This window comes from Wolffia australiana, chromosome 9 (genome assembly GCF_029677425.1).
Source record: "Wolffia australiana isolate 7733 chromosome 9, ASM2967742v1".
NCBI lineage: Eukaryota > Viridiplantae > Streptophyta > Magnoliopsida > Alismatales > Araceae > Wolffia > Wolffia australiana.
Genome location: NC_135843.1, coordinates 11,587,060 through 11,615,012, shown reverse-complemented (window position 1 = coordinate 11,615,012; position 27,953 = coordinate 11,587,060). Strand labels below are relative to the sequence as shown.

Here is a 27,953-nt window from a genome sequence, read left to right as displayed (position 1 = left end):
AGAGCGAGAGAGAGATAGACAGACAGACAGACAGACAGAGAGGAAGAGAGATTTCTCTTAGGATGAACCCATACCAGACGTGGAACAGCAGGAAGAGAGAAAAAGAAACAGAAAAGTGAGAACTTCAGAAGTAGAGAGAGATGGAGGGAGAATTAGAGAGAGAGAGAGAGAGAGAGAAAATAGAGAAAAGAAAGGTCCCATAGCTTGTATTCTTTGAGATCATAGGGGGGAAAAGGTAAATCCCATTTGGGGCCGAAGGACAGAAGGAATAGAAAGAAAAGAGTGAGAAAGAGAGACAAGAGAAAAAGAGGAAGAGAGAGAAAGTGAATCCCATTTGCTTCACTTATTTTCTCATGGTATGAACCCATCTTGGCTTTGGAATGTCACAAGTAGAGAAAGAGAGAAAGCAAGACAGTAGAGAGAGAGGAAGAGAGAGAAAATGACCTCCTTAGGTAGGAAGAAAGAGAGAGGATAGACCATATGGACAGAACTCATCTAAATTACACGAACATTCTTAAGATCGAAGTACAGAGGCAAAGCTATTTGGGTTAATGGTCAATTGAAAGCAACCATCTAGAGAGAGAAAAAGAGAAGAGAGGAGAAATCAGATGAAACCCATTAAGTCTCTGGGTCAAGGCTGGGGAGAAAATTTAAGAGAGAGAGAGAGAGAGAAAAGACCAGATCCTCTGCAAACAGAAGATTACAGTGCTCAAAGAAAGAGAGAGAGAGAGAGAGAGAGAGAGAGAAGACCAGATACTCTGCAAACAGAAGATCACAGTGCTCAAAGAGAGAGAGAGAGAGAGAGAGTAAAAGTTGATATTTTTTAAATAAAGGCACAGGAGAAGCAGAGTCCAGAAGTAGGCAACATCAGAAAGGATAAGAAGAGGCAGAGAATCAAAAGACAACCTGTATAAGAGTCTAAAGAATCCTAATTGAGGGTTAAAGAATCTCAAACGAGAGAAATAGAAAGACAGGAGGAACTAAGCGTAAAAAAAAAATCACACCCCTTGGCCTCTGTGGCATCAGCTCTGAATCCCAAAGCCGTGGCGCTGACATCCATCCTACAGTCAACCTAGAACCCACAATTCCCATCATCAAATGAGACCTAGAAGAACTTTATAAATACTAAGAAACACTTACCCTATCCAATTCAAGCAATTCTATGCATTGACCACACCTCTTTACAGGCCCCCAACTCTGTTTCAGAGTCCCTCGAGGGCCCCCAAAACCTTCTTCTTCCTCGGCCCGCCTCCAAATCTCTCCAGGACTTCACCCGTCTCCGTCGTCAGCCAGATTCTGGCAGCGCAGCGTTCTGTGGCTGCTTCGATGGCTCATCATTTCTCGCAGGGAGCCGCCCCTGCCGATGACTTGGGAACGAGCCGCCCCTGCCGGTATGACCAGTGACGCCATGAGACGAGCTGGACATCAGAAATGTAAGGAAGTTGGCAAAGGTGTCATCTTTGCTCGTCTCCGTAGATGATGGCATGGGGCTGTCCTTCGACGCCGGCTTGGGACTGTCCTTTGACGTCGGGTTGGAGTTGTCCTTCGACGTCGGGTTGGGGTTGTCCTTCGACGTCGGGTTATTCAGAGGCATACCCACTGCAGCTTCCCAGGAGAGGATGCAGGCAAGGGCATGCACTGTTGCCTCAAGCGCCGGTGGGAGAGGATTTTGCGGGTGCTTCACCTGTTAAATTCTGATCATGAGAGAAGCAAAACACTTGTGCCAAGGCATGGTGAAGTTGATAGCAATGATGATGACGATAATGGTGATGACGAGGATGGTATGACAACAGTAACGATGATGATGATGTCGATCGTGAGCAGTAGATGATAGTGATGACGATGATGAGTTGATGATGATGACGATAATGGTGATGACGAGGATGGTACGACAACAATAATGATGATGATGATGTCGATCGTGAGCAGTAGATGATGGTGATGATGATGATGAGGTGATGATGAGGTGATGATGATGATGATGATGATGATGTCGATCGTGAGCAGCAGATGATGGTGATGACGATGCTGAAGGGATGATGGCGATGACCATGATGATGATAATCATAATGATGATGAGACAATGACGAGGACAATGATGCAAAGAATGATGATGGTAAAGCTAGAAGAAAGTGATGTCCTCCATGCATGGTGCCATTGTGATGCCAAAAATCTTGCAAATAATTCTGACTAACTGATACCTTAAACAAAATGGCCGCTACAAGACGCTCCTTCAAACAGTAAATCTGTGCAACATCAATTGCTGTTGAGTGGAACATAAGCCACCGGTCCACGATGAGTGTGACAACGGTCTCAGCGGAAGACATAAACTTCTCATCCTTAGACGTCTTCAGTGGCCCTGCATTCTCTCCCTCATCTTCACTGGCAGAGGAGATCTCCACATCTCTGTCTTTCTCAGTTTCTCTCTCATCATCTGCCGGTGCAACTGCAATTTCTGCCGCCATTATAAGAAGGGAGTAAGGGCTGACAACGGTGCAGTTCTTTATGGACATCATCCCCTCTAACCTTGTAATCTCATCGTAAATGAGATAAAGCGGTTTCTTACAAACAGACTTGCCAAAAGTGAGTTCAAAATTAGAAGATTGTGGGTGGAGTAAAACCTTAGTGCCATTGACTGTTTCCACAACAGCTCTCTTTGAGCTCCGTGCCGGCGGCAGGAGCTTACCCACCATCGGGTATGCGCCGGCAACAAGAACCGCCCTCAAAATGCCATGATCCCGAGAACTAAAGCTGAACCTGGATATATCATGACTCGGTATGAACCTATTCTTCACCAGCTCGTTCATGAGTTGCCCTCGCATGCTCTTAATCATCTTCATTGTTCCAGCAGAAACAAAGAACATGGAGCAGAACTTGGCCCCAAGGCCTTGAACCTTTGCCATCTGCCAGAAATCAAAAGCAGCGATGGTGGCGAGTTGATCACTGTAACCGCCGTAAAACGACGCCAGTGTGGCCTTCGCTGTGGCCACCATCTTCTTCAGTCCTGGGGTCATGGGAATGACGAAGGGTTCCCGAAGATTAGTGGCGCAGGCCAAAGTCAACGCTGGGTCGAGACAGTTCATTATGATGGCAAATAACAGCATCTTGCCAACTGAAGGATGGACTGGCAAGGTGCCCAGTCTTTCTCCAAGCTCAGTGAGCTGTTCATCACGGGTTAATGCACCAATGTCCTGTAAGACCATGATCCCATTGGATATGGCTTCCAAGACAGGAGGGTCCATGATTTTCTGCAAGAATTCCACAATCTTGCAGTTTGCATCCAACATCTTCACCTGTTATTCTCAAAAGTAGTACACAGTATTTAGGATATAAGGTTTAGCTGGATAATTAAATTTGAATGAAACACAAGAGAATATTCTTCTTTTTTTCTTACCTGCAGACAAAGCTCCTCGATCGGCATCCTTTTGATCTCTGGAACCTGGTATTCAAGAAATGACTGGGCTCGAGTACTCGTGAAGAGATGATAGCAGATACCTGGCTGGCAGCGACCAGCTCGGCCTTCCCTCTGTCTCATGCTAGCTTTTGATACCCATGAGGAGAGAAGAGTAGACACGTTGTTGTAAGGGTCGTAGCTTTTCTCCTTCATTCTGCCACTGTCAATGACGAAGACGACATCATCGATGGTGATTGCAGTTTCCGCAATATTGGTCGAGAACACAATCTTACGGGCTCCAGGCGGTGGTCTTTGGAAAACCTTTTTCTGCTCCGCAGATGGGATCATGGAATGAAGACAGAGAACGGAAAATTTCGTAGCGTCTTTAAATTCTGGGAAATCAAGAAGCATATCCCTGGTTTTACTTATGTCATCCCAGCCTGGGAGAAATACCAGGATTGCCCCTTCCGTAGAGTCAGCACAGATCTTTCGTATCAAGATCACGATTAGGCGTGCATCGATGAACTCTGGGTTTACTTTCCCTAAGTAGTTGTCAATTAAGGCTTGCCTGTCAGCCTCTGAGCCACTGCTTTTTGTAAGAACATGTTCCCTGATGATATCACAGACCTCATCCTGATTATTCTGCTGGGCCCAATCAAGAGCAGTTCTTCCATCCTTTGATCGTAGATCGCATTGGGCACCTAGAGAGAGAAGCATGCAGACGTCGCTTATCCTTCCTCCAGCTGCAAGAACCATGAGTGGCGACATGCCGGTAGTTGAATGCTGATAGTTGATTATCGTTGGCTTTGGTGACAAAGCAACCAACTCCAACAGGGATTCAAATTCATCAGAAAACAAAGCCAGATCAATCGCTTCTTCCAGCGAGGACACATACTCCTCATCTAACTCGGTCTCTTCCGTACCACTCGAGATCCCGGAATTGAGATGGTTGTCATCGGTGGAATGGAGGATTGAGAGAACATCCTCCAGATAAAATGTTTTAACCTAGGAAGGAAGAAGATATCAAAAGTTGAAAAGAGAACGAGAGCAAGAAAAAACATGATTTTATTAAGGGAAAGCACTTACAGGAAAAGTGAAACCTGGGACTTGGATAATAGGGCATGCACCAAAGTACTGAGAAAATCTCTCAGATTCGAGGGTAGCGCTCATAAGAATCTGGAAAGTTCATTGCCAAGAAAAGAAATGAAAAATATGATAATATGGTAAAAAAATGGTTCCAGATGGGGAAATTTTCAGACCACTCGAAGATGTGGATATAGAGGCAACAGGTCTCTGCAATGATCCATGACAAAATAGAAAGTTATGAGACATGGGGATCCAGTGGCAAAGCGTGACAATAAATAAGATATCTGTGAGATGTATACTTGATGATGGCGAGCATGAAATCTGAAAAACGATCCCTCTCGTGGATTTCATCCTGAGAAATAACCAGAATGATTTAATGGATTATCACCGACCCCAGTATGAATTAATTTTTCAACTCAAACAGAAGGTCATAACACTTGATCAAATGATACTAGCAGAGTTGTTTCAGGCACAGAAATCTAGAAAAAACAGGGAAATTTATTTTATTTCCAAGGAATCCAAATGTTTAGATCCAAGTCAGCAATCAATTCTAGCGACAGTAAGGGACAATTCAAGTCATTATTACACACTCTCGCCTCTCTCTTTCTTTCCAACTCAGATAAAGAAACTAATCAAAAAAAAAAGGAGCCGCTTTACATATTTGAAACGGTTAATAAGGCTCCAAACTTTGCTTCATGACAGAGGCATAAGCTCGTGAACATACCCAACACCTGAATGAAACAAAACATAATATATTTACCACAATGATGTGTGTTAACTGAAATATACTAGTAGAACGCTTTGACTTCGACATTGGACGACAGAAATCTACACCGTTGCCAATCAGCATTCTCAATAAAATTCCATTGGTGCAAAACATGATTGACGAGTGGCGCCCCCCTTTAGACTCCAGACGTATCTGAAATCACAGAATTTGACAACTTAATGTTCCACAATTTTCAAAAATATAGCATCATGCTAAACAGGTATTTGTCCCATTTCTTTCGTATATAAAATGATTTAATAAAATGAAATAAACATCAAGAATGAAGTGGAAAATATTCTAGAAAGTATTTCTTGATTCTGAAATAAATATTTTAGTAGATTGAATTGAATTACTCTGCCATATCCTGACTAATACCAATCGGACACTGAATAAAAAGTGTGACAAAAAAAATTACGAATAAAATTACTTGATAAAGAATAATATATCGTTTTTTGCATTGAAACATAGAAATCTTGACTAATCCGGCTAGTTCCGAACGTACTTAATCAAATGGTAGGAAAATTGAAAATTCAAATTATTAAGGTATATACATTGAATATTGAAAGTATGTCTTGAACTTCTAGAAGCAGATGAATAACCCAAAAAAGTTATTTCAATTGTCCCACAATAAATTTCTTTTCTGAAGAAATTATGGAAGATCATTCAATGCAACAAAAAGATCTCTGACAAAGACATCCTAAGGTCCTATCAGAGGACAAAGAAAAGGAAGACGAGACATGAAGCACCAGCTCCTTAAGACAGCACTTGCCAGTTCACGAAGGCCGGTGCGGAGAACCAAGCTAACACTAAGGCATTTGCTCCATTCAAGAAGAAAGTTAGCCATTCGAGGAATTTTACTGAATGAGCAATTTGAGCAGGATGATAGCAGCAAGATGCATTTTGCATTTTATACCCTTCTGAGTAAAGGAATAACCCGGAAAGATGCATTTTATAGACCTGGGATCTAGTTTGTCCACAGAGACAGTTGTCAGGGGCATAGTGACACGGCCAAAGTCTTCAACTTGACGAGACAGAAAACTTCTCAAGAGGACTCTCACACTCCAGTTGTTGGGAGGGCATCCAATACGGGAGTTGTATCCCAAACATTGCTGTGTACAGGGTAGAGGAGAATCATTCTTGGCACACCAACATTACTGAAGGCAAACATAAGAGAGTTTACATCGCAAGGAAATAAATGTCTCATAAATTCAAACGAGGAGCAGTCCTATGGTGAAGAAGTAGACTTTCCCCTATGCATTTCTGATCTTTCTGATTGCACCGTTAAATACAGGCAGAGAGAACCAGGAGAGCTCCCTCCTCCAACATTAGCATCCCCCCAGTGCTCTTAACAAGTGTAGTGTATCCCCTCTACTTTGGCACAAATGAAACAACCATCATAATTCAAGATGAGAGAATGGCATAAGATGCATTTTGAGACACGGCATATAAATCTTTAAGAATGCCCAGATCATCTATCTGAAAATCCTCAATGCCATAGATTTGTCGAATGCTGCTGCCAACTGTGATAACCATCCAGTCACCTGCACCATAAGAGCAGTTGATAAACTTGTGATTGTATGGTGTCATGATGTCTGTCACAGAATTTCAAGTTATTCTATGAGGACGGATGCTCATCCGATCCCCTACTCTGAGAGACTTGCCATGGCAGAATTGCCCCCCATTGTGGAAGAATGGATCAAGTAATCCTGTTTTTAGAGTTGGGGATTTGGGTTTCTTCATCCGCCTTGCACTACAATTTTAGCGTTGATACTTCAAGTGTCCCTGGTAGGCAGCAGGATCTGCTTCAGAGGAGAGTCGTCATCGGGGATGAGTTCTCGTGGATGTGGGGGCCTGATGGGGACTTTCCTCTGCACTACGTCGGAGGGGTAGATGTGAGCTGCGACAAAAACAATTCCTCAATCGGTGGTGCTGCGCTCGTGGTCGTCAGCGTTCTACAGTGATTTCCCTTGTGGCGAAGGTGGCGGTGGGTCTTTTGTAATCTACGGGACCCACGAAACCGTCCTGTATGGTGTCATGATGACTGTCACACCCATATCAAGAACATCCGTAGGAATGAAAGACAGCGGATGCAGAGGCATCAAGAATGGTATTATACCCACAAGAATGGATAAGGGAGGTGGAGTGGAGTTATTCATGTTCTTCAACAAACCCAGTAATGTATTGGTTTTGCTTGATTTCAGATGCGTGTTCTCCAGTGCTGGGGTCAAAGGATTGAGCCACATACAACCTTTTCACTCCTGCTTCTGCTGTCTACCTTGTCTTGGTGGATATCCATGTACTTTAATCTGTCTTCCGAGTCACCTTGGGGGTCTCCTTGGGCCCCTGATTCCTGTCTTTTTCCTACCTTCTTGGAAACTAGGACTGTGTTACGGTATTCCTGAAGTAGTTCAGAAATGTAACGACCGATATAGCAGTAGCTTCCACACTGAACGTTCAATAGAAAAATAGATACTCGATTCAAAAGAAATCCATTCCCAAGAAGATAAACTGTTCCGAGGGACAATCAATGAGAGGGGTACGAAGTTCCAAAGAGATAAACGTAGCGACGAAGAAAAGATAAATGCCGAATCGGCAACGCCTCCAGCAGATGGGCGAGAGGATCTCCCACCTTCTTCCGCTGGCTCCCAGGAACACTGTTCACAACTTCTTATCGTGCCTTTTCTTCTGGCGCCTTGGCGCCTTATATGTTGTTCGCCATCCTCGTCCCTTGCAGTGTCTGACCCGAAGCGGTTGTTGCGTGAGCGACGTCAGTGCGCTTTTACTTTTTCCGTTTTTCCAAATAAGTCCTCATAAATTCCTTATCAGACTGTACACTCATCTTTGACCAGAGGTTTGGAGGCAAAGTTGGAAGTTTCCTGAGGCATACCGGATGGCATCCTCCAAGTCAGGATCTTGCTACTGGTGGAGTATCAGCTTCCTCACATCACTGTAATCCAGATTTAAGGCCACCAGCAACTTCAGAAACTAAATGCCTCATGGTGCACTTCGACTCAGCATGTGGAATTGTGACAGGATCCAGTAATGGTCAACTTTGCACCGCAAAGCTTTGCATTCACATGAATACCCTATGATTGAGAGGCCCCATTGAGTCAATTTCTCGGCTTCATCAATCAGTCCATAGACTTGCCAGATATTACTCTTCTGGGCACAATACTTTAGATCTAGTCCCACAGCTGCTTCACCGTATCCATATGCAAAGAATTGTCGTATATTTAAAAAGCCTCCTCGGAGCCAGATATGATGAAAGCCTCCTCGGAGTCTCATTCTACAAAGGCCAGAGCGGTCTCAGCTACTGGATCATCCACCAAATGCTTGCTGAGGAGACACACCTTATGTGCCAGCGCATAAAATTGTCTCCAAATGGTTAGTCCTGCTGAACTTCAACTTTTCTGGCACCGATGGAAGAGGATAAAAACGATTTTGTGAGAGATCATAAAACAATCCATGATTGCTGTGCCATCACAGGACAGCTGATAACGTGATGCGGCCTGACATGCTGCGAGGAAGAAGAGCCACCACAGCACGGCACGCAATCAGCATACTTATGTAAACACCACAAAAAGCTTAGGTAGGACAATTCACCAGCAGTTCTGAAGCGGACAGAGCAGATGTGTGCCAGTGATGGAGTATGTGGAGAACAGATAAATAGGCTGTGGTTGGCAGGCGTAATGGATCCTTCACCTTCAGAGCCGCAACCCAGGCTCTGATAATATGTCAAACCCTGACGACAAACAAGAGTGGCATGGTTCAACTCTCGCCTTTCTCCTGAGAGTGTATTCTTGATCTCTCCTTCAAATCATTTTGACCGACACACGTGATCCATTCCACACATTAGTCGGCCTCCTTGGATATTATTATTACTCTTCAGAAGTTTGGACGATCTTAACAATAAAAAATATGACTAAATACATTACTTCTATCTGCATAGATTATCGAATGAATTTTCAGATATTTCATAATCTAAACACGGTTTGTAGAATGCAGAAACAATATGACATCAGTGGCAACAACAGATGCAAGATATCTTCTGATATGATGAATCCCTAAATGCTATAACAAGGTGTTCCACAATTTGTTGAGAATGAGCAACCGCAACATCATATAGCACTATGATCTAAATATATAATACAATGCAAATAAAGACTTAATCAACATTTTTAATACCTTATAACCAATATTATCTCCGACATTTTCCCCCCTTTCAAATGAGATCCTCTCAGCAACTGAAACAGAAACAAAGAAGGCATGATAATGTGCCAAGTTGGGAATAAAAATTCAGCAAAGTAGCCACCCAATAGGCCAAACCAACCCGATGTAGCTGACAAACGTCTTGGTTGCGTGCACACGATTTTACAGTTTTTTCCTTTGCTCCACATTGACTCGAGAAGGTATTGTGGAACCTGAATGATTAATTTTGGTTTACGACGAAATTTGGGCCAGAAGCCTTGAAAAGTTTAACAAAGAGTGGTCACAACTATATGAAATAAAAGTGAACAAGTATTCCACTGAAACCCGTAAGACAGCAGTGCAGGTTTCCAAACAACATACATTCCAGAGACGCATAGCTCATACATCAGAACCTAGAAAATTAAGTTTGACATGCTTCCAAGAGCTGCGAATCGGGAAAAAAACATTTAGTCGCTGAAATGATGAAATTAAAAAATATGCCTTACTGGTAAAATTGATGCTGAAAATTTATCTTTCAATGATAAAACTTCTGAGAAAGGAAGCCTTTTTTCTAAGAAGACAGGGCAGACCACCCTGAACCGGTGGCCCACCTGATACTATTAAAAAAGCAAAGTTATGTACACAGCATTTACAGATATGACCCTACATGGCCTATTTTTATCCCACTACACCCCAAAAAGACACTAGTGCCTCCACGTCATATATGACACTCTTGACTGAAGCCTTTCCTCCCTTGAACACCACTTCGTTTCAGTGCAGACCAAACCGCCCATAGTACTTCGAGAGTTCTCCCCGATTCCACTTTGCTCCGGTATCCACCAATAGTGACTGATGCCCAAAAATTGTCTTCTGAATAGATATTCACCCCTGAAATCTATGGCGATACCCATACTCTCTGAGCCAAATGACACCTGAAGAAAAGGTGTGAGAAAGGAAGCCTTTATTCCATGTGAAACTTTTCACAACACACTGGACACCATCTTGACACGATCCCCTTATTATCAACAACTAATTTTCTCATTTTCCATTGTAAATGTATTTCCCTTTAACTAGAGCAGCCCACCCTTTAGCAGGGTAGCCAAGAAGATATGGAAGTTTGATCGATTCCCATATCACTCTCCCAGGCAATGTTACTGTTGTGGTTTAGCTCACTCCGATAATGAATTTTCCGGCTCATTCCCTCTCCCTCTGAGTTCCTGGTGGAAATCTTTCCCACGGTATCCTTTTCTATCCTTATATTTCCCAAAGGGAGAACATTGTATGGGCGACCAATGAGGCTTTCAGGCGACCCACATATTTCAAGATGGATAAATCGTGGTTCTACGAAGAAAAGTTCAATGATGAGATAGCAAAAGCATGGACTACACCGCCAAGAGCAAGGTCAGACATAGAGACCATCGCCCAGAAATTGAAAGGATTGCGGCAACATTTGATGGGGTATCGGAAACAAGTTGGGGATACCAGGAAAAAGAGGAGGAATGATGCTCTAGTCAAAGTAAAGCAATTGGATGATTTGGAAGACATCAGGAATCTAGAGGGAGAAGAGGTTCAATAACGTAGAAGATGGCAGTTATGGCTACACGCAGGGGATGCAAACAAGAGATTTTTCCATCTGGTGGCGAATGGCAGGAGACGTAAAAACCAAATATTGAAAATAAAGGTGGAACAGAGGGAACACACTGGTACACAGGCGGTGGGCAAGCCATTGCAGACCATTTCAGATCCTTCTACAGAGAGGGAAAACGTAGTAGATGGAGGTGGTGCGGCATCGGGGCAAAGAGGGTGAGCCCGGAACATCAAGAGGAATCGATCCAACCTTTTTCAAAAGAGGAGGTCAAGGCAGCGATTAAAGGGTTGAATGGGGAGGGAGCTCCGGGTCCAGATGGCCTCCCAGTCTTCTTTTACAGCCAATGTTGGAATCTGGTCGGTCCAGATGTGATGGCCACATTTAATGAATTTAGAGAGGGAAGAGGAAACGTGGAGAAGATCAATAGATCGCATATATTCCTCCTGCCGAAAGGCCAAGGGGCAGAAAAAATTGAAGATTTTAGACCCATTTCATTGTCAAATTCAATCTATTTGATTATTGCCAAGATGTTAGCAAACAGGATGAGAACCATGATTGGTGAACTGGTTGGACCTGCTCAGTCAGCCTTTATTCCTAGCAGGCTACTGGTGGATAGTGCAGTAACAGCCGGGGAAATAATAGCTGCATGGAAGAGGAAGGGAACGCGAGGGTTCATGTGGAAGGTTGATTTTGCCAAGGCGTACGACTCTTTAGACTGGGATTTCCTATGGGCATCCATGAAGAGGAGGGATGAACACCCGACGAATCGGTGAACCTCCCGTCAGGACATCACAGGCCTGACGGGAGAATTCCCGGATGGGAACACAAGTTAGGGATTGTGGCATGGAAGATGACCGGAAAAGGCAGTTGTTTGTTGTTAGCGGCTGGGGGACAGTGATACGAACCTTGATCTAGGTTCGTATCGTAAGGGGATAGGAGGACAAGGTGAGGTAGACATTCCCGGTGTAGGAGAGTCGAAACGGGAATGACTGGGAGGAGGCCGAGCAGAGGGGGTGGGGATCGGCCGAGGACGAGCCGCCTGAAGACGCGGTGATGCAGAGACGATCGCGGGGACCAGGATCGTGGAGGGAGACGGAGCGTAGATGTAGGAGAGACGAGAGGGGAAGAGAAGCCACTAATCACTTAAGAACCAACATTCAAGTCTGCCCTCCTCGAAAGAGGGCTGTGATATTTAAACGTAACACAGAGGGAAAGGAAGCATAGAAAAATGACAATAATGCCCCCGACGCATCCAAGGAAACCTATCAGACGGACATGAGGTAATATGAAGGTGGATCTTGGCCAACCATCGACCACTGCCTCTCGGGCACCAGACATGGAGATCGTCACCATGGAGATGACAGAGACAGTGGGGATGCTGAATGAGAGACAAAGACCCTCTAATTAGTCGCCAAGAAAAAGAGATCGCTGCTGATGTGGGACTGCAGCAGGTACAGAACAAGGGTAATCGAACCAAGATTCAATCATGAAGGGTCTCCTAGATGTTCGAGGCCTCGGAGATGAGCAGAGGAGAGGGATAGTGGCAAGGTGCTTTAGAGAATGTGGAGTCACAGCAGTATGTTTGTAGGAAACTATGCTCAAAAGGTGCAAGACATGACAGTGGAACTCAGTGAGCTCAGGTTTACTCGAACAATTCCTTGTCGTCAACATGGTTAGACACTCGGATGGAGTAGCTACCGCTACCGCTACCGCTACTCCATCCGAGTGTCTAACCATGTTGACGACAAGGAATTGTTCGAGTAAACCTGAGCTCACTGAGTTCCACTGTCATGTCTTGCACCTTTTGAGCATAGTTTCCTACAAACATACTGCCAGCTTGGAATGAAGCAATATTCTCTAAACTGGACACTTGGACAGGTCAATTGGCCACATCATTCAAACCACCATGATTTTGAGATGGCAGTAGTCTTCATTAATGGCTTAGCAAGCTTTAAAAGGACTAACCTATGGAGGGAGTTGGCAAACACTGTGTCCACCTACCAAGTGTTTCAATGTGGCTCTGGAGTTGAGAGACAACCACTAACAAGGGAGAGCAAGATCTAGACTCAAAAGATTTCTTGTTGTTCATCTCCAATGCAGCCTTAACAAGAAACAGGGACAACGGATTGTGTATACATGGAGGAGCATGACCAGACACAGCATGAAATCTAGATTGGACAGGTTCTTGTGTTCCGTCGAGTTCACGGAGCATTTCTCATTTGCTGATGAGAGATCATTGTTGGGCCATTATAGGACCACACTCCAATTGTGTGAGTGAAAAATAGGCGATAGGCAGTCCACTTATTTCAAGGTATTAAGATCATGGTTACGAGAACCCAATTGCAAGGAGGAGGTGCAGCGAAAATGGACTGCACATATCAGATCCAGGTCTGACATAGAGACATTGACCGTAGGAATGAAAGGGCTAAGACAACACCCGATGGTGTATCAGAAGCACATTAAGGAATACAGATGAGGAGGAAAAATGAAGCCTTAACTCGGGTAAAACAACTAGATGATTTGGAGGACAGTTGAACCCTGGATGAAGGGACACAAGAACGTCGAAGATATCAAGGGATTGTGCTAGAAGACGACAAGAAACTAGAGATGGATTGGAGAAAACACGCGAAAAAATAATTGTGGTCGAGCGCATGCAATGCTAATACAAAAAATTTTCATCTTGCAGCAAATGACACGACAAGCACAAACCAGATCCAGAGGATAATGATAGTGATACACGTTGATCATATCAATGAAAGATCCCCCAAGTCCCAATCCAAGAAGCACAATAGATCACCAGTGTTGGTCAATTAACTCGATCAATAGAAAGAATAGAATGGGATAAGAACGTCAACAGAAGCGTAGAGATGCTCCTCCCTCCTAGATGGAACTTCCCTCCGCTGGTTCTGCAGGTTGACTCCAGCTGTTCCATCCTCTCCGACGGACGTAACCGTCTGTCTTCAAGTTTTGAAAAAAACAAGAAGTTCTGCTCTCTCCTTTTAATGTTATTTACAGGGGTTTTTCCCCCCTCTGTCAGCAAGTGCGGTCAACGGCCATTGGCCTGCGCACTTTTTATTTTTATTCTTCTTTCATATTTCCTCTGTATAGTACGCATGAGATAGCATACCAGGAACATGTCAGTGTACAAACGGACAGACAGGCTATTGCAGACGACTTCCGCGGTTACTCCAAAATCGAACAAGCTTTGATTCAGTGTCGGCCAAGACATGGCAAACAACACAGATGGGGTTGGACAGACACTCCCTTTTCTGTTCGGAAGGCCTACATGAAGCTATGCCAGGGAATGAAGGATCAACCAATAATCCAGGCATGTCCAACCATTTGGCGCCCCAAGATTCCACTAAAGGTTACTGTGATAAATTGAAGGAAAAGATGAGATAGTGGACTGCAGAGAGAATTTCTGAGAATGTGGAGAAGAGACAGAAAAATTGGGGCAAAAATGAACTGATCTTTATTACTGAACAGATGCCCCTTTTATACAAATTTTCACAGAGAGAGAGAGAGAGGTTAATGCTTTTGTCCAACGGTCAAAAACTGACCGTTGGAAAAAGCTGCAGAAGAGATTCCTTTTTCAAAAAGGACTTCCAACAGCTATATTTATAGCTGTTGGAGGCTGGGCCTGATATAAATCAGGCCCAGCATATATTAGGTCCTTAATGGACCTAATATATTCCCTAAATGGGCCCCTCACTATTGGGCCCTTAATGGGTCCTTAGTGGGCCGTTATTTAAATCCATTTTAGGTTAGTTTTTCCATTAGATCCCTAGGATTAGTCTATTACACGTACATGGCCTCAGGCCCATAAGTTAGTAAAATTAGCCCTAACTGGGCCGTGATGATCTAACAGTTACGATCTTGGGATGGCTCTTACTACGCAGGAGACTGGTGATACACGCCTTCCGTCGGAGGATGTATCCTCATACCTCTGCGACGAGCACTTTATGCACAAATGGTGACGAAGACTGCAACCACTTATTCTTTGAGTGCCCTGTCGCCCGTTTGATCGGGGCCACCCAAGTGCACGTGGCAACGAATGTGACATCAGAGGAGATCTTTTGGGATTTCATAAGGCAAGGAGGCCCTACGAGGAAGGAAGATAGTGGGTCGAGCGTTGACAGTTCTCTGGGCGATATGGCTACACCGAGGAGTCCAAGGACGGGCTAGCCCACGATGTTGAGGGCCTCATGGCATCATGGTTCGCTAGAGGGGTAATCAGGTAAGTTAGCAGTTTGCCAGGGAGTGAGGAGAGTTAGTTATCTCCACATGTAATCTTCGGGTGGTTACCGCTTTGTCGGGTGACCGCCATAAATAACTTTTCAAAAAAAACTCCGAAAGCGGAGGGACAGGCTATGTCAGTGAACAATAGAAATTGAGAGGTAAGGGGGCAAGGATTGTAAGTCCAGAGCACTAAGCAGAGCTGCTCAGACCTTTCTCAAAGGAGTTCACGATGGCAATCAGGGACTAGATAGTGACAGGGCTCCAGGCCCAGATGGTATTCTTCTATTACACATGTTTTAGAAGCTGGTTAGGCCTGATGTGATGACCCCGTTCAAAGAATTTTGTCACGGACAGGGTAGTATGGAGAGGATCAATAGAGGCCAAGGAGCCACAAAAACTGAGAGCTATAGACCCATTTCAGTGCCCAATTCAATTTAGCTTCTATTTGCTAACGTGTTGAACAGGCCGCAGGATGTCATTGGAGAGCAAGTTAGACCCTCTCCATCAGCATTTATACCGGGACGACTATTGGTGCCCAGCAAAATAGCCGCGGGAGAGATATTAGCACCATGGCGAAGGAAAGATACTAAAGAGTTCATGTGGAAAATGTCACCAAGGCAAATGACTCCTTAGATTCCATTTTTTCGTGTGCCTCTATGGAAAGGAGAGGCTTTCCCAAAGAATGGATCTTGTCAGCTAGCTCCAGGACTGGTCGGTTGTTGACCTATCCGTCAGAGAGAACGAGAGAAGAGAACAAAAACATTCATATTCTTTACTAGGGTTTCTCTGGTCTAAAAATACAGAGACTTATACATAAATAGGCCAGGCCCATAAAAATGCGCTAGTAGATTAGTGGGTCTCTTATGTCTGGGGCCCACATTTACAGATAAATAGAAGAACAATAAACTAACCATAAATGTCGGGACAATAGGGCTCCTGCTGACATAATCCCTTGAAGGATTAAAGGTTTCACATGAATAAATTTCTGGGGGGTTCACCAATTCTGTGTGATCTCTCCTCCATTTTCAGAAAAATGATTTGGCAAGTCAAACTCAGATTGAGTTATAAGCATGGACGAATCATTATCATTTGAAAATAGCAGATGAGAAGCAATACAAACTTTTTGATTGAAAACAAATCCAAAGAAGGGAGCAAATAAAACTTTTTGAGTGGCAAGTCAAACTTTTTGATTGAACATTACTTGTTAAGTAATGTTCAGATGAAAACTTTATCCAAAACACAATTTTCCACGAAGCAATTTCTGTATACTTATATACATGTACCAGAAAAAAGAAGAGGCAGAGAGCTCGCAACCTGAGTAGTCTTACCGCAACCAGTCTCCCCAGATATGAGAACAACCTGGGTAGTCACAATATGAGAAAATTGGTCAGACATGTCAACCGACAGGGTGGTTAAAAAATTTAAGGATTAATTTAATAGCAATAAAGTAAAGACCATCAAAGCATCTGATTTTTTTTTGTGGAAAGTATAGCACAAAAGAATAAAAAATCTGGTAATGGATGCAACCTCAATGAAATGGTTAGCATTGGTCAAGATGCACCGAAAAAGGCATTTGTAATAGGATAACTCAAGGATCTTAAGGTCTTTAACCACTAAAACAATGCTAACATGAATTACACATTTAATTAAGTTAACGGTAAATTTGACAAAAAAATTCAAAAACTTTTTGATAGCCGTAATATTTGACATAAAAAATTATGAATCATCGTTTCAACAATAAGGTAAATTAAGGTAATATACACAAGAAAATACATTCAGACAACGAAAGCATCATTGTCCTTAAGGATTCTTTCAAGACAAAAAATTGTCCTTGAGGATCACCAAAGACAATACATTTCAACAATAAGCATTCTGAATCATCGTTTCAACAATTTGGAAATACATTCAAACATAGTAAGCATCATCAAAGAAACATCATAAAATGGGTGGACCCCAACAAGCCACGTAACTTACTCATGATGAATGAAAATGGGTGCGTTCCAGTGAATAATACAAGCATTTTAAGGTTTTTAATCACTTAAACCATGCTAACTTGAACTATTCAAGTGACAAGGAATTAATACTACCATAGTACTTTGAGCTCAAACAAAATATTATGAAGACCATTTCAAAAATATAGTGAAAACAATGGAAATATACACAAGACAGTGTTTCAAAGCTCGTAAGAGGTCAAGCTACTTCATAAGAAAATCAATTTCTAATAATCTAGGAGGTTGGTATAAGTAAATTATCCCATCATAATAAAACTATATATGATTGTTGGGAAGAACCTAAACGAATAACCTAGAAACAAGATATCCAATAATTAAGCCCCACTGCCCTCGATTTTTTTGCTTTCTGAGTAAGGAAAAGAAGTCTGAGGCTACCGCCACCACTTTCAACTCAACCGTAAGAGAGTGAGACATCAATTAGCTCATTTCGAAAAGAAGACATGAATTGACAGCATGTTTACGTTTAATGGTGATCATCCCTATTATGTCAATTTAATGCATATGACATCCCATTTAGGTGCCCATAGCCATCATTTTTCCCACAGGTCCACTGTTATAGCGGTCATCCACCAGAAAAACGAAGAGTTGACATAGCCTATTCGACTACGAGACAACCATATAAGAGTTAATAGGGTGTTTCGTAATGTTTCAGCAGCTTGTTACAGACAATGCAAGGCAGACGCTGCAGCAGAAGGCGCTTGAATAGGATCTTGGCATTTCGGACTGGATTCTTGTTTGGAGTTGAAGAGGAGACAACCATACTTTTATATAGGGTACTATAGGGTATATGGCCCTTTCCCATTCTAAGTAGTTGCATTATCACGGAGAGCATCAACAGAGCATACGGCTGATCGGAAATGATGATTGGGGATGGTGCTAGTGTTGGTGTTCAGGAATGATGTGAACAGTTTCTGCAAACGACTTCCAGAAAAAGAGAGCAGAATTCATCTGATTGATTAGTTTGATATGTCCAAGTTTCCGACCAGGTTCACAGGACAGATCCAGGGGTTATCGTCTAAAGAGCACACTGCTCCCAGAAACGGTTCTAGGCTCAATGACGGCCTTTGGTATTGCACCGTTAGTGGGAAGAAGGCATTGAAAGATGCAGGGCTATCTCTGAAAAGTCTTAGCTTGGAAATATTGACAAAGGGCTCCTTTTTTCATTTCATAGCAATCTCAAACATGGGCTCTGCACTGCTAGCAATGGATATTGGTTTTGTGGGTGCAAAATTATAGGCTTACTAGAACATATTAACCTCAAGAAATATTTAGAGATAAAAAATTAAGAGAGGTTGAAAGAAAGTAATATGGTCAAAACATTTTCGGTTTGTATTTTTCGTAAGGTTCTATTATACAAACAGTCAATTAAAATCCAAAAAAAGAGATAACACAACCATTTGAATATATATTCCTTCAAAACAATAGAAGTACATCGTGTCAATATCAAGGCCTTTAGGGTAATAAAGTCTAACTACTTCGGCCTTTTGGGTAACAAACTTCAAAGTTTAAAATTAGAAATGAACCTGATTCGTCTCCACTGTAGATGTTATCATATCTCTGAATGCCCCAATGGGCAGCCGAGTTCTTTCCTGCATTAGCTGTATTGATGCACAAGAAAATGTTTTGTAAATTACAAAATACTCAAGTAACAACTATCAAGTAAAAGAAGAGCATTCAGTTGGACTACGGTCCTACAACTGAAATATCATCCAATGCAGATCAACAATCCAGATCAACAAGATAAACAATCCCGCCTCTTCTCTTCCAAAATATTAGGCTGAGAACACGTTAATTAAGAAATGTTTAGACTATGATGTTAATTAATGAATATTTAGTTTAGGCAAGCAGCAGAAGCAATGACTTTCAAATGATAAATTGTTAGAATACTGTAGATCTAACAATATAACGCAGCTATGTCTCAATTATGGTTGCTCAGAGAACGTTGAATTTCCAATAAACAACAAGAATACCGAAATTATCTTGAGTTCCACGGGAACCAGAACAAAAGAAAGAACTTGGAGGAGGTTTGAAGAACTTGTGAAGAAACAGCAGAAGTGTGGGGGATATGGCCGGATCAGGTAGAGGCCAATCCGTCGAGTAGATGTAGCGACGCCGACCGGATCGGATGACGACCCAACTCCGGGAGGATCTCCTGGGCAGCAGCTTCTTGTATTTTTATCTCTATCCCCAACTTCTTCCCCTTCCTCCTTATTTATACCCTCGATGCTTCTTTCGCCGAGTTGCTTTTTCCCGCCTTATTTCAAACTCTCACACGTGTGGTTTAATCCGCACGTGTGGCGTCTTGGACTTGGGCTTCCTCTTCTTAGATTGATAAGTCCTTAGTAGACGCTTATCATAAATATGATTTTTTTAGGTAATCCCTTTCCACTTAATATCCTTTTAACATTTTCTATAGTCGTGAGGCATGTTCTCTAAATGGCTCACCTCTCCCTTTCCGTTTTATGTTTGTTCTGTTATATGTTGAGTCACTTTTTTGTCACGAGTCATGAGAATAAGCGAGTCACGAGAATAAGTCAGACACATGCTTTGTCACTTATTCTCCCACATGGAGAGACAATCAGAGAGCATGACGGGAAGACCGAGGGAATCTATTCTCACATGCTTTGTCACTAGTTAATCACATGGGCGACCACAGTGATAGCAAGAGGGAAGACCGACGGCTCCATGCATGAAAGGCTATCGCCGGCCACACACATCATGGCTAGGGGGTTTGCACTACAAACACAGATCCCCCATACGCACTGAAACTTCTATGCGTGCGCAGGAAGGCTTTCTGCACATGCTAGAAATTTTAACGAGCACGCACAGTTTCAGTCCCACACTGGAGAGCAGACTGGACGACCGGTGAAGGTAACAATGGGTGGAGGATTGCCACAGCGCCACGACCTTTTGGGTATCCACGCACTGGGACTCCACCCCAAGGAGGATTCCAACCAATATTAATCAGTCAAGGAATGGACATGAAGAAGGACATCAGGGCAGGATGAAGAGCCAGGACCGAGACAGTCGGGAGCCAAGGGCAGTGGAAGACAAGATGGAAGATAAGTGAAGGTTGAAGGAGGGTTCTCAGCAATTGGCAGTGGAAAAGCGTAGGAGAAAGCTAAGCAAATTAATGGGCGGAAGGAGGAGCAAAAGGATCAGGAAGGATAGGTGAAGGTGAAATCACATGAAAAAGAATCACGGCCTGAATGAGAAACAACACAGAGGCGCCATATTAGTATGAAGGATGTGTTTTTCAGATGTTTAGCAGAGAGTCGGTAATCTGCAACCAGTGTAGAGGGATGGGCCGTTGTCATTTTAACTCCCAGCAGGAAGGAGACCATCAACAGGATACAGGATCAGCAGGAGGCACGACATCGGATCCGAGAGAGCCTGACAGTGGCAAAGCGGGTGGATCCATGCAGCAGCCTCCTCCAGAAGTGCTTGGTGGAAGAAGTCATCAAAGGCTCTCCGGAGGTAAAGGTCTGTAGTGGTCAATGGAAGAAATTTCCTGCACTAGGGCAGGCAGAACTATTGAGATTAGATACCAGTATCTTATTTCTCCAGGGAGAATCCATGGCAACATGTCGCAGTTTGCGGCTGGACACAGAGGATCAATGAGACTGCGGAGGTATGATGTCGCAGGGTTCTTCCTACTGATGGGACCGAAGGGAGAAAAAGGTGGGGGTCATGGTGGAAGCGCCCAGGGTCCCAAAGATTCAGCAAAGATGGTTGATGCCAGAGGTTATGGTTGACTCCCTTGCGAGTCTCAGGGATATCATCTCAACAAGATTGGAATCTGGGGATCCCAACATGGTGAGATTCGGAGGTTGAAATGATGGAAGGATAACCGATACCTAAGATGTTCCAGTTTCATGGTCAAGATGGTGCCTTTGAAATGCAGCTACCACCCAGGCTTCCTCTGCCAGCATTATAATCAACCGGGAGACCAGCGGCACGAAAAAGCTCACAACAAGAATGAGATAAGCTCACCACAAGAATGAGATAGCACGTCCACTGCTTGCCAGGTAGGTCCAATGTCTTATTGTTGTCACCGACCAAGTTGTTGGGACAATGAAGTGGGACGAATCAGATCATCCAAAGATGAGAGAGGCTCCGGAAAAGTCTGAGACCGACACAACCAAAGCCAACACAAGAGGGTGCGAGCACCTCAGAGGACTCAACGGATCACAAATTGAGATCACCTATATTAAGGGTGTGGTATACTGTCAGGAGAATTGTGCACTGAGGGATGTAGAGGTCAGAAAGGCATGGGTGGTGACCGGAAGAACGGTTGATTGGGGCTATTGGAGGAAGGAAAATCAGGGAAGGGAGTGGTATCCAGACATGAGCCAAATGGGAAAGAAATAGGATGAGAGTACACCAAGGGGAAGGAGATCAAGGAGCCAAAAGAGAAAAGGAATGACAATATATATAAGGATCTGCTTATGAACCGAAGTTCCTGTGAACTGGCCAAGGTCGTGGAGTTGCAGACAGAGCAGTTGTAGGGAGGGAAGTCATCAGCACTGTCGTGAAGTATGTATTTGTAGTGTGCACATTCTCTGAGATGAAAGGAGAAAAAAGTGATGGGAAGATGTTTTCAGGAGTTGGGGGGCGGCGGGGGGCGGGCAGGGGGGGCATGATTGTCTGTCAGCAAGAGACGATGTTAGAAAGATGTGATGCAAACAAGAGGAAACTGGCGGGGCAAGGGTTCCTAGAGGGTTTCTTGGCGGCCACTGGGACCAGTAGATCCGGAGGGTAAATTGGAAAATATGTGGTAGAAGTAAAGATGAAGACACGGAATGACACTTTTCGATGTGTCGTGGCATCGGTCTATGGCCCAGTTTTTGCAGCACCCCGAGACATGCTGTGGGAGGAGCAGGAAGGGGTGGTACCAACATAGCTTGGGGGGATTTCAATGTAACTCCAGAGACAGGGGATAGGCCAAATGGTACTGGAGGGCCAAACAGGGTCCGCAGCTTCCTGGTCTTTCAGTTTGGGAGCTGGACTGCAAGAAACGGTACCAACGGATTGTACTCAAGCATGGCACAATACAGGAGGACCTACCACACTCTCTTGCCTGGACCGATTCCTACTCTCAGTGGAAATGTCGGGAGAATACCTTTCAGGAATCAGCTGGATCAAAGGCGCACAGGGACATCTTTGGTCTCCTGGAACAAAGTGTGTAGACCCATGACGCAGGATGGGCTGGGGATTTTCCACCAAGAATCCTTGAACTTGACTGTGTCGACCAAATGGGCGAAAAGAATTCTGAGAGCAGAGGATCAGGTTTTCAATGTCCTGAAGGAAAGGTATGGCTCGGAGCTCAATTGGGAGAAGCGCTTGGTTAGAATCTGAGGGGAGTTTCCATTCTGGCGCAGTCTGAGACAAGTCATTCCCTGCATCTGGGAGGTATTTGACACCAAAGTTGAAGATGTTTCTGGTTTCCATTTCTGGACAGATTATTGGTCAAACAACGGTGTTCTAAAAGTGGAGTTCCCACGGCCCTTTCCCTCGCACGGAACTCACAGGCCAGTCCAAGAATGCTAGGACGGTGCATGGAACCCAATCTTGGCAGGGGCCTTTTCAGAGCCACCGTTTAAGGAAGCTGATGGGTATGCACCAGAGCCTCATATATCTCAGCCCTCAAGCGAGTCATCAGATGGCTTGGAGTGGCGTGGGACACTTTTTTCAATGGGTGCCTTAATGTAGATCAGAGGAGTGGTGGAGGATTTGACCATCAACACCCCACGCGCCTTTTTTTGGTAACAAGAAGTCCCCCTCAAAGAGCAGATCTTCAGTTACTGTGGCGACAATGATTGGTGACACGAGTCTTTCAAAAAGGACTCGTCCCGACAGCCTCAGCAGAATGCCCTATGAGTGCAAGGGGCGACAAATGCTGTTCTCACCTCTTCTTCTGATGTCAGTTTGCACAGGGATTATGGATGACGCATTCTGGGTCTTGGTAAGGGACAGCAGATACGGGAGCAAGCTGAACTGGGGAAGCTCCTTGCGGTGCTGTGGGTTATCTGGCTGCACTGCGACGAGGCGGTGTTTAGGGGTAATGCACTCCCAATGGATAGTGTCATTCACAACGTGAAGACACAAACATCCTATTGGTTTAGAGGGGGTGAAGAGAGGACGAGTTCGGTCACTATGTGTACGGATTGTCTATATATTTAAATAGCATCAGGTACAGTCTTTGAGTGGTCTTCTCTACTTTATTCAAAATATATATATTATACACAAAGAGAATAAGTGACTCTGACATCACCAGGCTTTGGGACGCCAAAATGTGAAGAGCCAGTATTTCAACTGGTCAGCCATAGAGAACCAATAGAATATTCTTTACTGAAACCAAATTCACTCTTATGGGTTTGGCAGCACTGTAGGAGTTGGTTCATCATTGGTCAGGGTGATTTCAGAAAATCTTAAATTCTGAATATTTTTATACTTCATGTCATCTCAGAGAAAATTAAAAGAACTTGTATCACAATTAACCAGCCAGAAAAGAACTTTAACCTTTTTAAGATAGGGCAATGTCGCCACTTTAGTATCAAGCCCCTTCAATCGCTCCGCAATCACTTCTTTCTTCATCAGAGGCATAGCAAACGCATCATCCTTCCCCCTCGCTCTGTTACTTTCACTAACAGCTCTAACGGCTGCCTCTTCAACCGGACTCTCATCTGGAGGGTACTGAGTAAACAAATCTTGTAACATTGACCTAGTGTGCTCAGAAAACTCCAATAAGTCCAATTTCCGCAGCAACTGATCTGGATGACTGTTCTTCTTATACACACACAAACGGCGACGCTGACCGCTGCAGTGCAGAAACAATATTCAAAGAAAAGAACAATTTATGTTGTCTAATAACAAGAGCTAACCCTTTGCTCTTTGATTTCAAGCCCATCCTCTTGCAAAGCTTGTGTAACTCCGCTCGGTCGGCTCTTGTAAGATTCGGTTCAAACTCGTAAACTGCATGGAGAGAAAGAACAGTGAGATGGTGTAGTTCAGTAGAGCGAACAGGAAAAGCAAAACGACCCAGGAAGCTTGTTAAAGCATGAGATAGGAAGAAGGAAAGAAACAATTCTAACAAAAACAGCGAGAGACAGATATTATAAAGAAAAGAAAGAAGTCAGGTAGGGCTGGGGATCCTTCATCTGGATGGAATCTTGATATGATCCGCCAGGGAGTTTACACTCGGATGCCCCAACAGCAGCCCACGAAGCCCAACCAGGCCCAGCCCACTACGAATCCTATTTAAGCCAGGCTATGATTGAGGAAAAGCGGGAATTAAGTGCTAATCGTGAGTCTCTCCTTCTCTCTCTTGTTATCTTCATCGCCCCTCTCTTCCGAGTTGTTATTCTGTCTCCTTATTGCCAGCAGAACGACATCCTCCTCCTGCGGCCACAACCTTCTTCAACATTCCGCCGTCTCACTCCTTTCCCTTCCCGTTTCTTCCATCCCTAACCCACGGGAACTTCTATCTTCTCATTTTCTCTCTTCCTCGTCTCTCTCTCTGTTCTCTAAGTGAACGACATTTGAAATATAGATTTGGTTTATTGCAATTGGAGGTTATTTGTGAAGTACAAGCGTCGATTTTCGGTCAGGACCATCAGGGATTTTATCAAATCTATGAATCTGGCACTGTTGACCAAATGGGTCGAAAGGATTGCAACTTCGGTGAAGGGTCTGATTTTCAACGTCCTGAGAGACAGATATGACTCTGAGATAGATTGGGAGAGGCATTGGGCTAGAGTCAGGGTAGAGTCCCTCTTCTGGAGCGGTCTAAATCAAGCCATACCTTGCATTCGTGAGTTCTTTGATCCCAGATTGGGGGATGTGCAAAGTGTCATTTTTGGTTTGATAACTGGTCCAACCAAGGCTCCATGAAATTGAAGTTCCCATGACTATTTGCTCTAGCGAGGAACCAGAGGCCAAGGTCAGTGAGTGTTGGGATGAGGCCTGGGTCATTATCTTGACAGAAGCTTTATCAGAGCTAAGGTTTGAGGAGCTGTTGGAGACGCAAGAGACACTTCTAACACTCAGCCCGTCAAATGAATCTCGCGATGGTTGGATGTGGCAGGGACCGTCTTTCTCGGTCACATGCATATTTGAAGATCCGAGGGGAAGCCAGAGGCAAAGATCTGAGGGACGCTTTGACTGTTAAGACTTTTCCGGAGGTGTGGCATGCCACATGTTGATGAAACACAAAGTTCTCCTTAAGGTGTGACTGTTCAGGTGGTTACTGAGGCGGTGGAGGCTGGTCACACAAGTCGATCGGCGGAGATGGGCCCCCACGGCTCCCAATGATTGCCCTATGTGCGCCAGGGGGGAGGAAGACTACTCCCATCTATTCTTCACGTGTCAGTTCGCCAGGGAGTCTGGGCACTGCAGCAGGTACCAGGAGTGAATATCTCCTAGGACTTCAGTAATGGAATGGGGGAGGTTACTCGCTCTGCTCTGGGCGATATGGCTGCATCGAAACGAGGTGGTGTTTAAAGGGAGGACGGCTTTGGTGGAGAACGTTGCTTATGGCGTGGAGGAGCTAGTGTCTTTTTGGGCTGGAGGGGGAGGATAACCTATTTCGGTCCCGTCCATATATTGTTTGTACAAAATCTTTATCGTTAATGATAGCAGGTAGGACACCGGTTTCGGGTGATCTTCCTTATTTTCATCAAAAACGAAATAAAGAAATAAAGAATAAAGAAGAATTATAAAGAAAAGATACTGAAAGAAGAAGAAAATAAGACATCCATTGGCATTAGAAACCCAAGAAAGAGAGAGAAAATATTAACGTCGTATTTCAGTAGAAGGAATTAGGGAAAGAAGAATTGTTACTAAAATGCTCACAGCTCAGGAGAAAGCAAGAGATAGAATGAAGAAGGGACAAGCAGTGTAATGCTGTGGCTTAGAGGAAGGAAGTAACAAAAGAAGAAATGTAATTAAAAATGACCACGTAGCTGGAGAGAGCGAGGGATAGAAAAAAGAAGGGTAGAACAGATTAACGTTGATGTTCAGTATAAGGAATTAGGAAAAAAAGAATTGTAATGAAAAATGCCCACGAAGGTGGTGAGAGCGAGCGATAGAAGGAAGAACGGAAGAACAAACTAACGTTGTAGTTCAGTAGGCGGAATTAGGAAAAGAAGAATTGTAACAACAAAGGCCCAACAAGCTGGAGAAAGCGAGAGATATAAAGAAGAAGGAAAGAACAGATAAACGTTGTAGTTCCGTAGAATAAATTAGAAAAGTAGAATGGTAAATAAAAATGCTCCCGGAGCAGGAGAAAGCACGAGATTGAATGAAGAAGGCAAGAACAGTGTACTACTGCGGCTCAGAAGAAGGAAGCTGGAGAAAGCGAGAGTTAAAAAGGAGGGAAGAACAGTGTAATGTTGTGATTCAGTAGAAGAAATTAGGACATCAAGAATTAGAAATAGAATATCCCAAGAAGCTTGTTACAGAGAGAAAGAAAAAAAAAAGGGGAAGAACAGCGATGTTGTGGCTCAGCAGAGGGAATTAGGATAGCATGAACTACTAACAAAACGGCCCACAAAGCTAGTTCAAGCGTGAGATAGAATAAACAAGGGAAGAACATAGCGAGATAGTACCGCGGTAGAAGGAATTAGGACATCGAGAATTAGAAATAGAACAGCCCAGGAAGCTTGTTAAAGCGAGAGAAAAAAAAAAAAAGGGCGGAACGGGGAGATATTCTACCTCAGTAGAGGGAATTAGGATAGCAAGAACTACTAACAAAACGGCCCACAAAGCTAGTTCAAGCGTGAGATGGAATGAACAAGGGAAGAACATTGCGATAAAGTACCTCGGTCGAAGGAAACAGGACATCGAGAATAATAAATAGAACAGCCCAGGAAGCTTGTTAAAGCGAGAGAAAGGAAAAAAAAAAGGGAGGAACGGGGAGATATTCTACCTCAGTAGAGGGAATTAGGATAGCAAGAACTATTAAAAAACGGCCCACAAAAGCTAGTTCAAGCATGATATATAATGAACAAGGGAAGAACATTGCGAGATAGTAACTCGGTGGAAGGAATTAGGACATCGAGAAATATAAGTAGAACAGCCCAAGAAGCTTGTTACAGCGAGAGAAAAGAAAAAAAAAGGGAGGAACGGGGAGATATTCTACCTCAGTAAAGCTATTTCAAGCAAGAGATAGAATGAACAAGGGAAGAACATTGCGATATAGTACCTCGGTGGAAGAAATTAAGACATCAAGAATTATTAACAAAACGGCCCAGGAAGTAAAAAAAAAAGGAGGGGGAAAGAACGGGTTGATATTCTAGCAGAGTAGAAGGAATCAGGAAAGAAAACTGGTTAAAACAAGAGATTAAGAGAAGAAGGAAAGCAAGAACTATAAAGAAACCACCAACAGATTGAAAGAAGAGGGAAAGAACACAACCTTTAGCATCAGAAGCCCGGAAATCCTCCAATAACTTGACGAATCGAATGCGAGTGGATTCGTTGACGACGCGCGGGCCGTCCTTATTGCGGTTCTTCTTCCCTCTTCCACCCATGCCTTCTCCTGCTCGAAGAGCAAGAATGGAGATGAAGGGTCGCCTTCTTCGCCTCTCCGACGACTTGGGTCGCTCGCAAAATCTTCCCTTTGGCGAGCTTTCCTTAAACCCCGCGAGACGTTTGCACTGATATTAGGTCAGCTGTGGAGAG

General features: G+C 43.8%; 1 protein-coding gene across 4 annotated transcripts; it reads right to left on the bottom strand.

The window, feature by feature from the left end:
* Positions 1-804: 804 nt before the first annotated feature.
* On the bottom strand, positions 805-27,953 carry LOC144707343 (DExH-box ATP-dependent RNA helicase DExH6-like). Of its 4 annotated transcripts, XM_078580440.1 has the most exons (15): positions 27,688-27,953; positions 24,158-24,248; positions 23,796-24,093; positions 18,797-18,871; positions 16,576-16,620; positions 9,577-9,667; positions 9,432-9,490; positions 5,241-5,399; positions 4,780-4,832; positions 4,654-4,687; positions 4,481-4,570; positions 3,395-4,399; positions 2,202-3,293; positions 1,141-1,684; positions 805-1,072 (listed from the first exon to the last, which is right to left on the bottom strand). In XM_078580440.1, exons 1-14 carry the CDS (start codon positions 27,800-27,802, stop codon positions 1,286-1,288), a joined length of 3,606 nt encoding a protein of 1,201 aa, XP_078436566.1. In that variant the 5' UTR covers positions 27,803-27,953; the 3' UTR covers positions 805-1,072; positions 1,141-1,285. The 4 variants fall into 4 exon arrangements, with proteins under 4 accessions (XP_078436566.1, XP_078436569.1, XP_078436567.1 ...); XM_078580443.1 differs by lacking the exons at positions 23,796-24,093; positions 24,158-24,248; positions 27,688-27,953 and having other exon boundaries at positions 16,590-16,620; positions 18,797-18,873; XM_078580441.1 differs by lacking the exons at positions 18,797-18,871; positions 23,796-24,093; positions 24,158-24,248; positions 27,688-27,953 and adding an exon at positions 9,816-9,879 and having other exon boundaries at positions 16,576-16,610.

Excerpts from the sequence above, each read along its gene's own strand:
- LOC144707343 (XM_078580440.1), bottom strand. The coding sequence starts at position 27,802 with ATGGGTGGAAGAGGGAAGAAGAACCGCAATAAGGACGGCCCGCGCGTC. Across the intron at positions 18,872-23,795 it reads CATTGCCCTATCTTAAAAAG|CTAATGCAGGAAAGAACTCG; the intron begins GTTAAAGTTCTT and ends GCATCAATACAG. Across the intron at positions 1,685-2,201 it reads TAGCGGCCATTTTGTTTAAG|GTGAAGCACCCGCAAAATCC; the intron begins GTATCAGTTAGT and ends AGAATTTAACAG.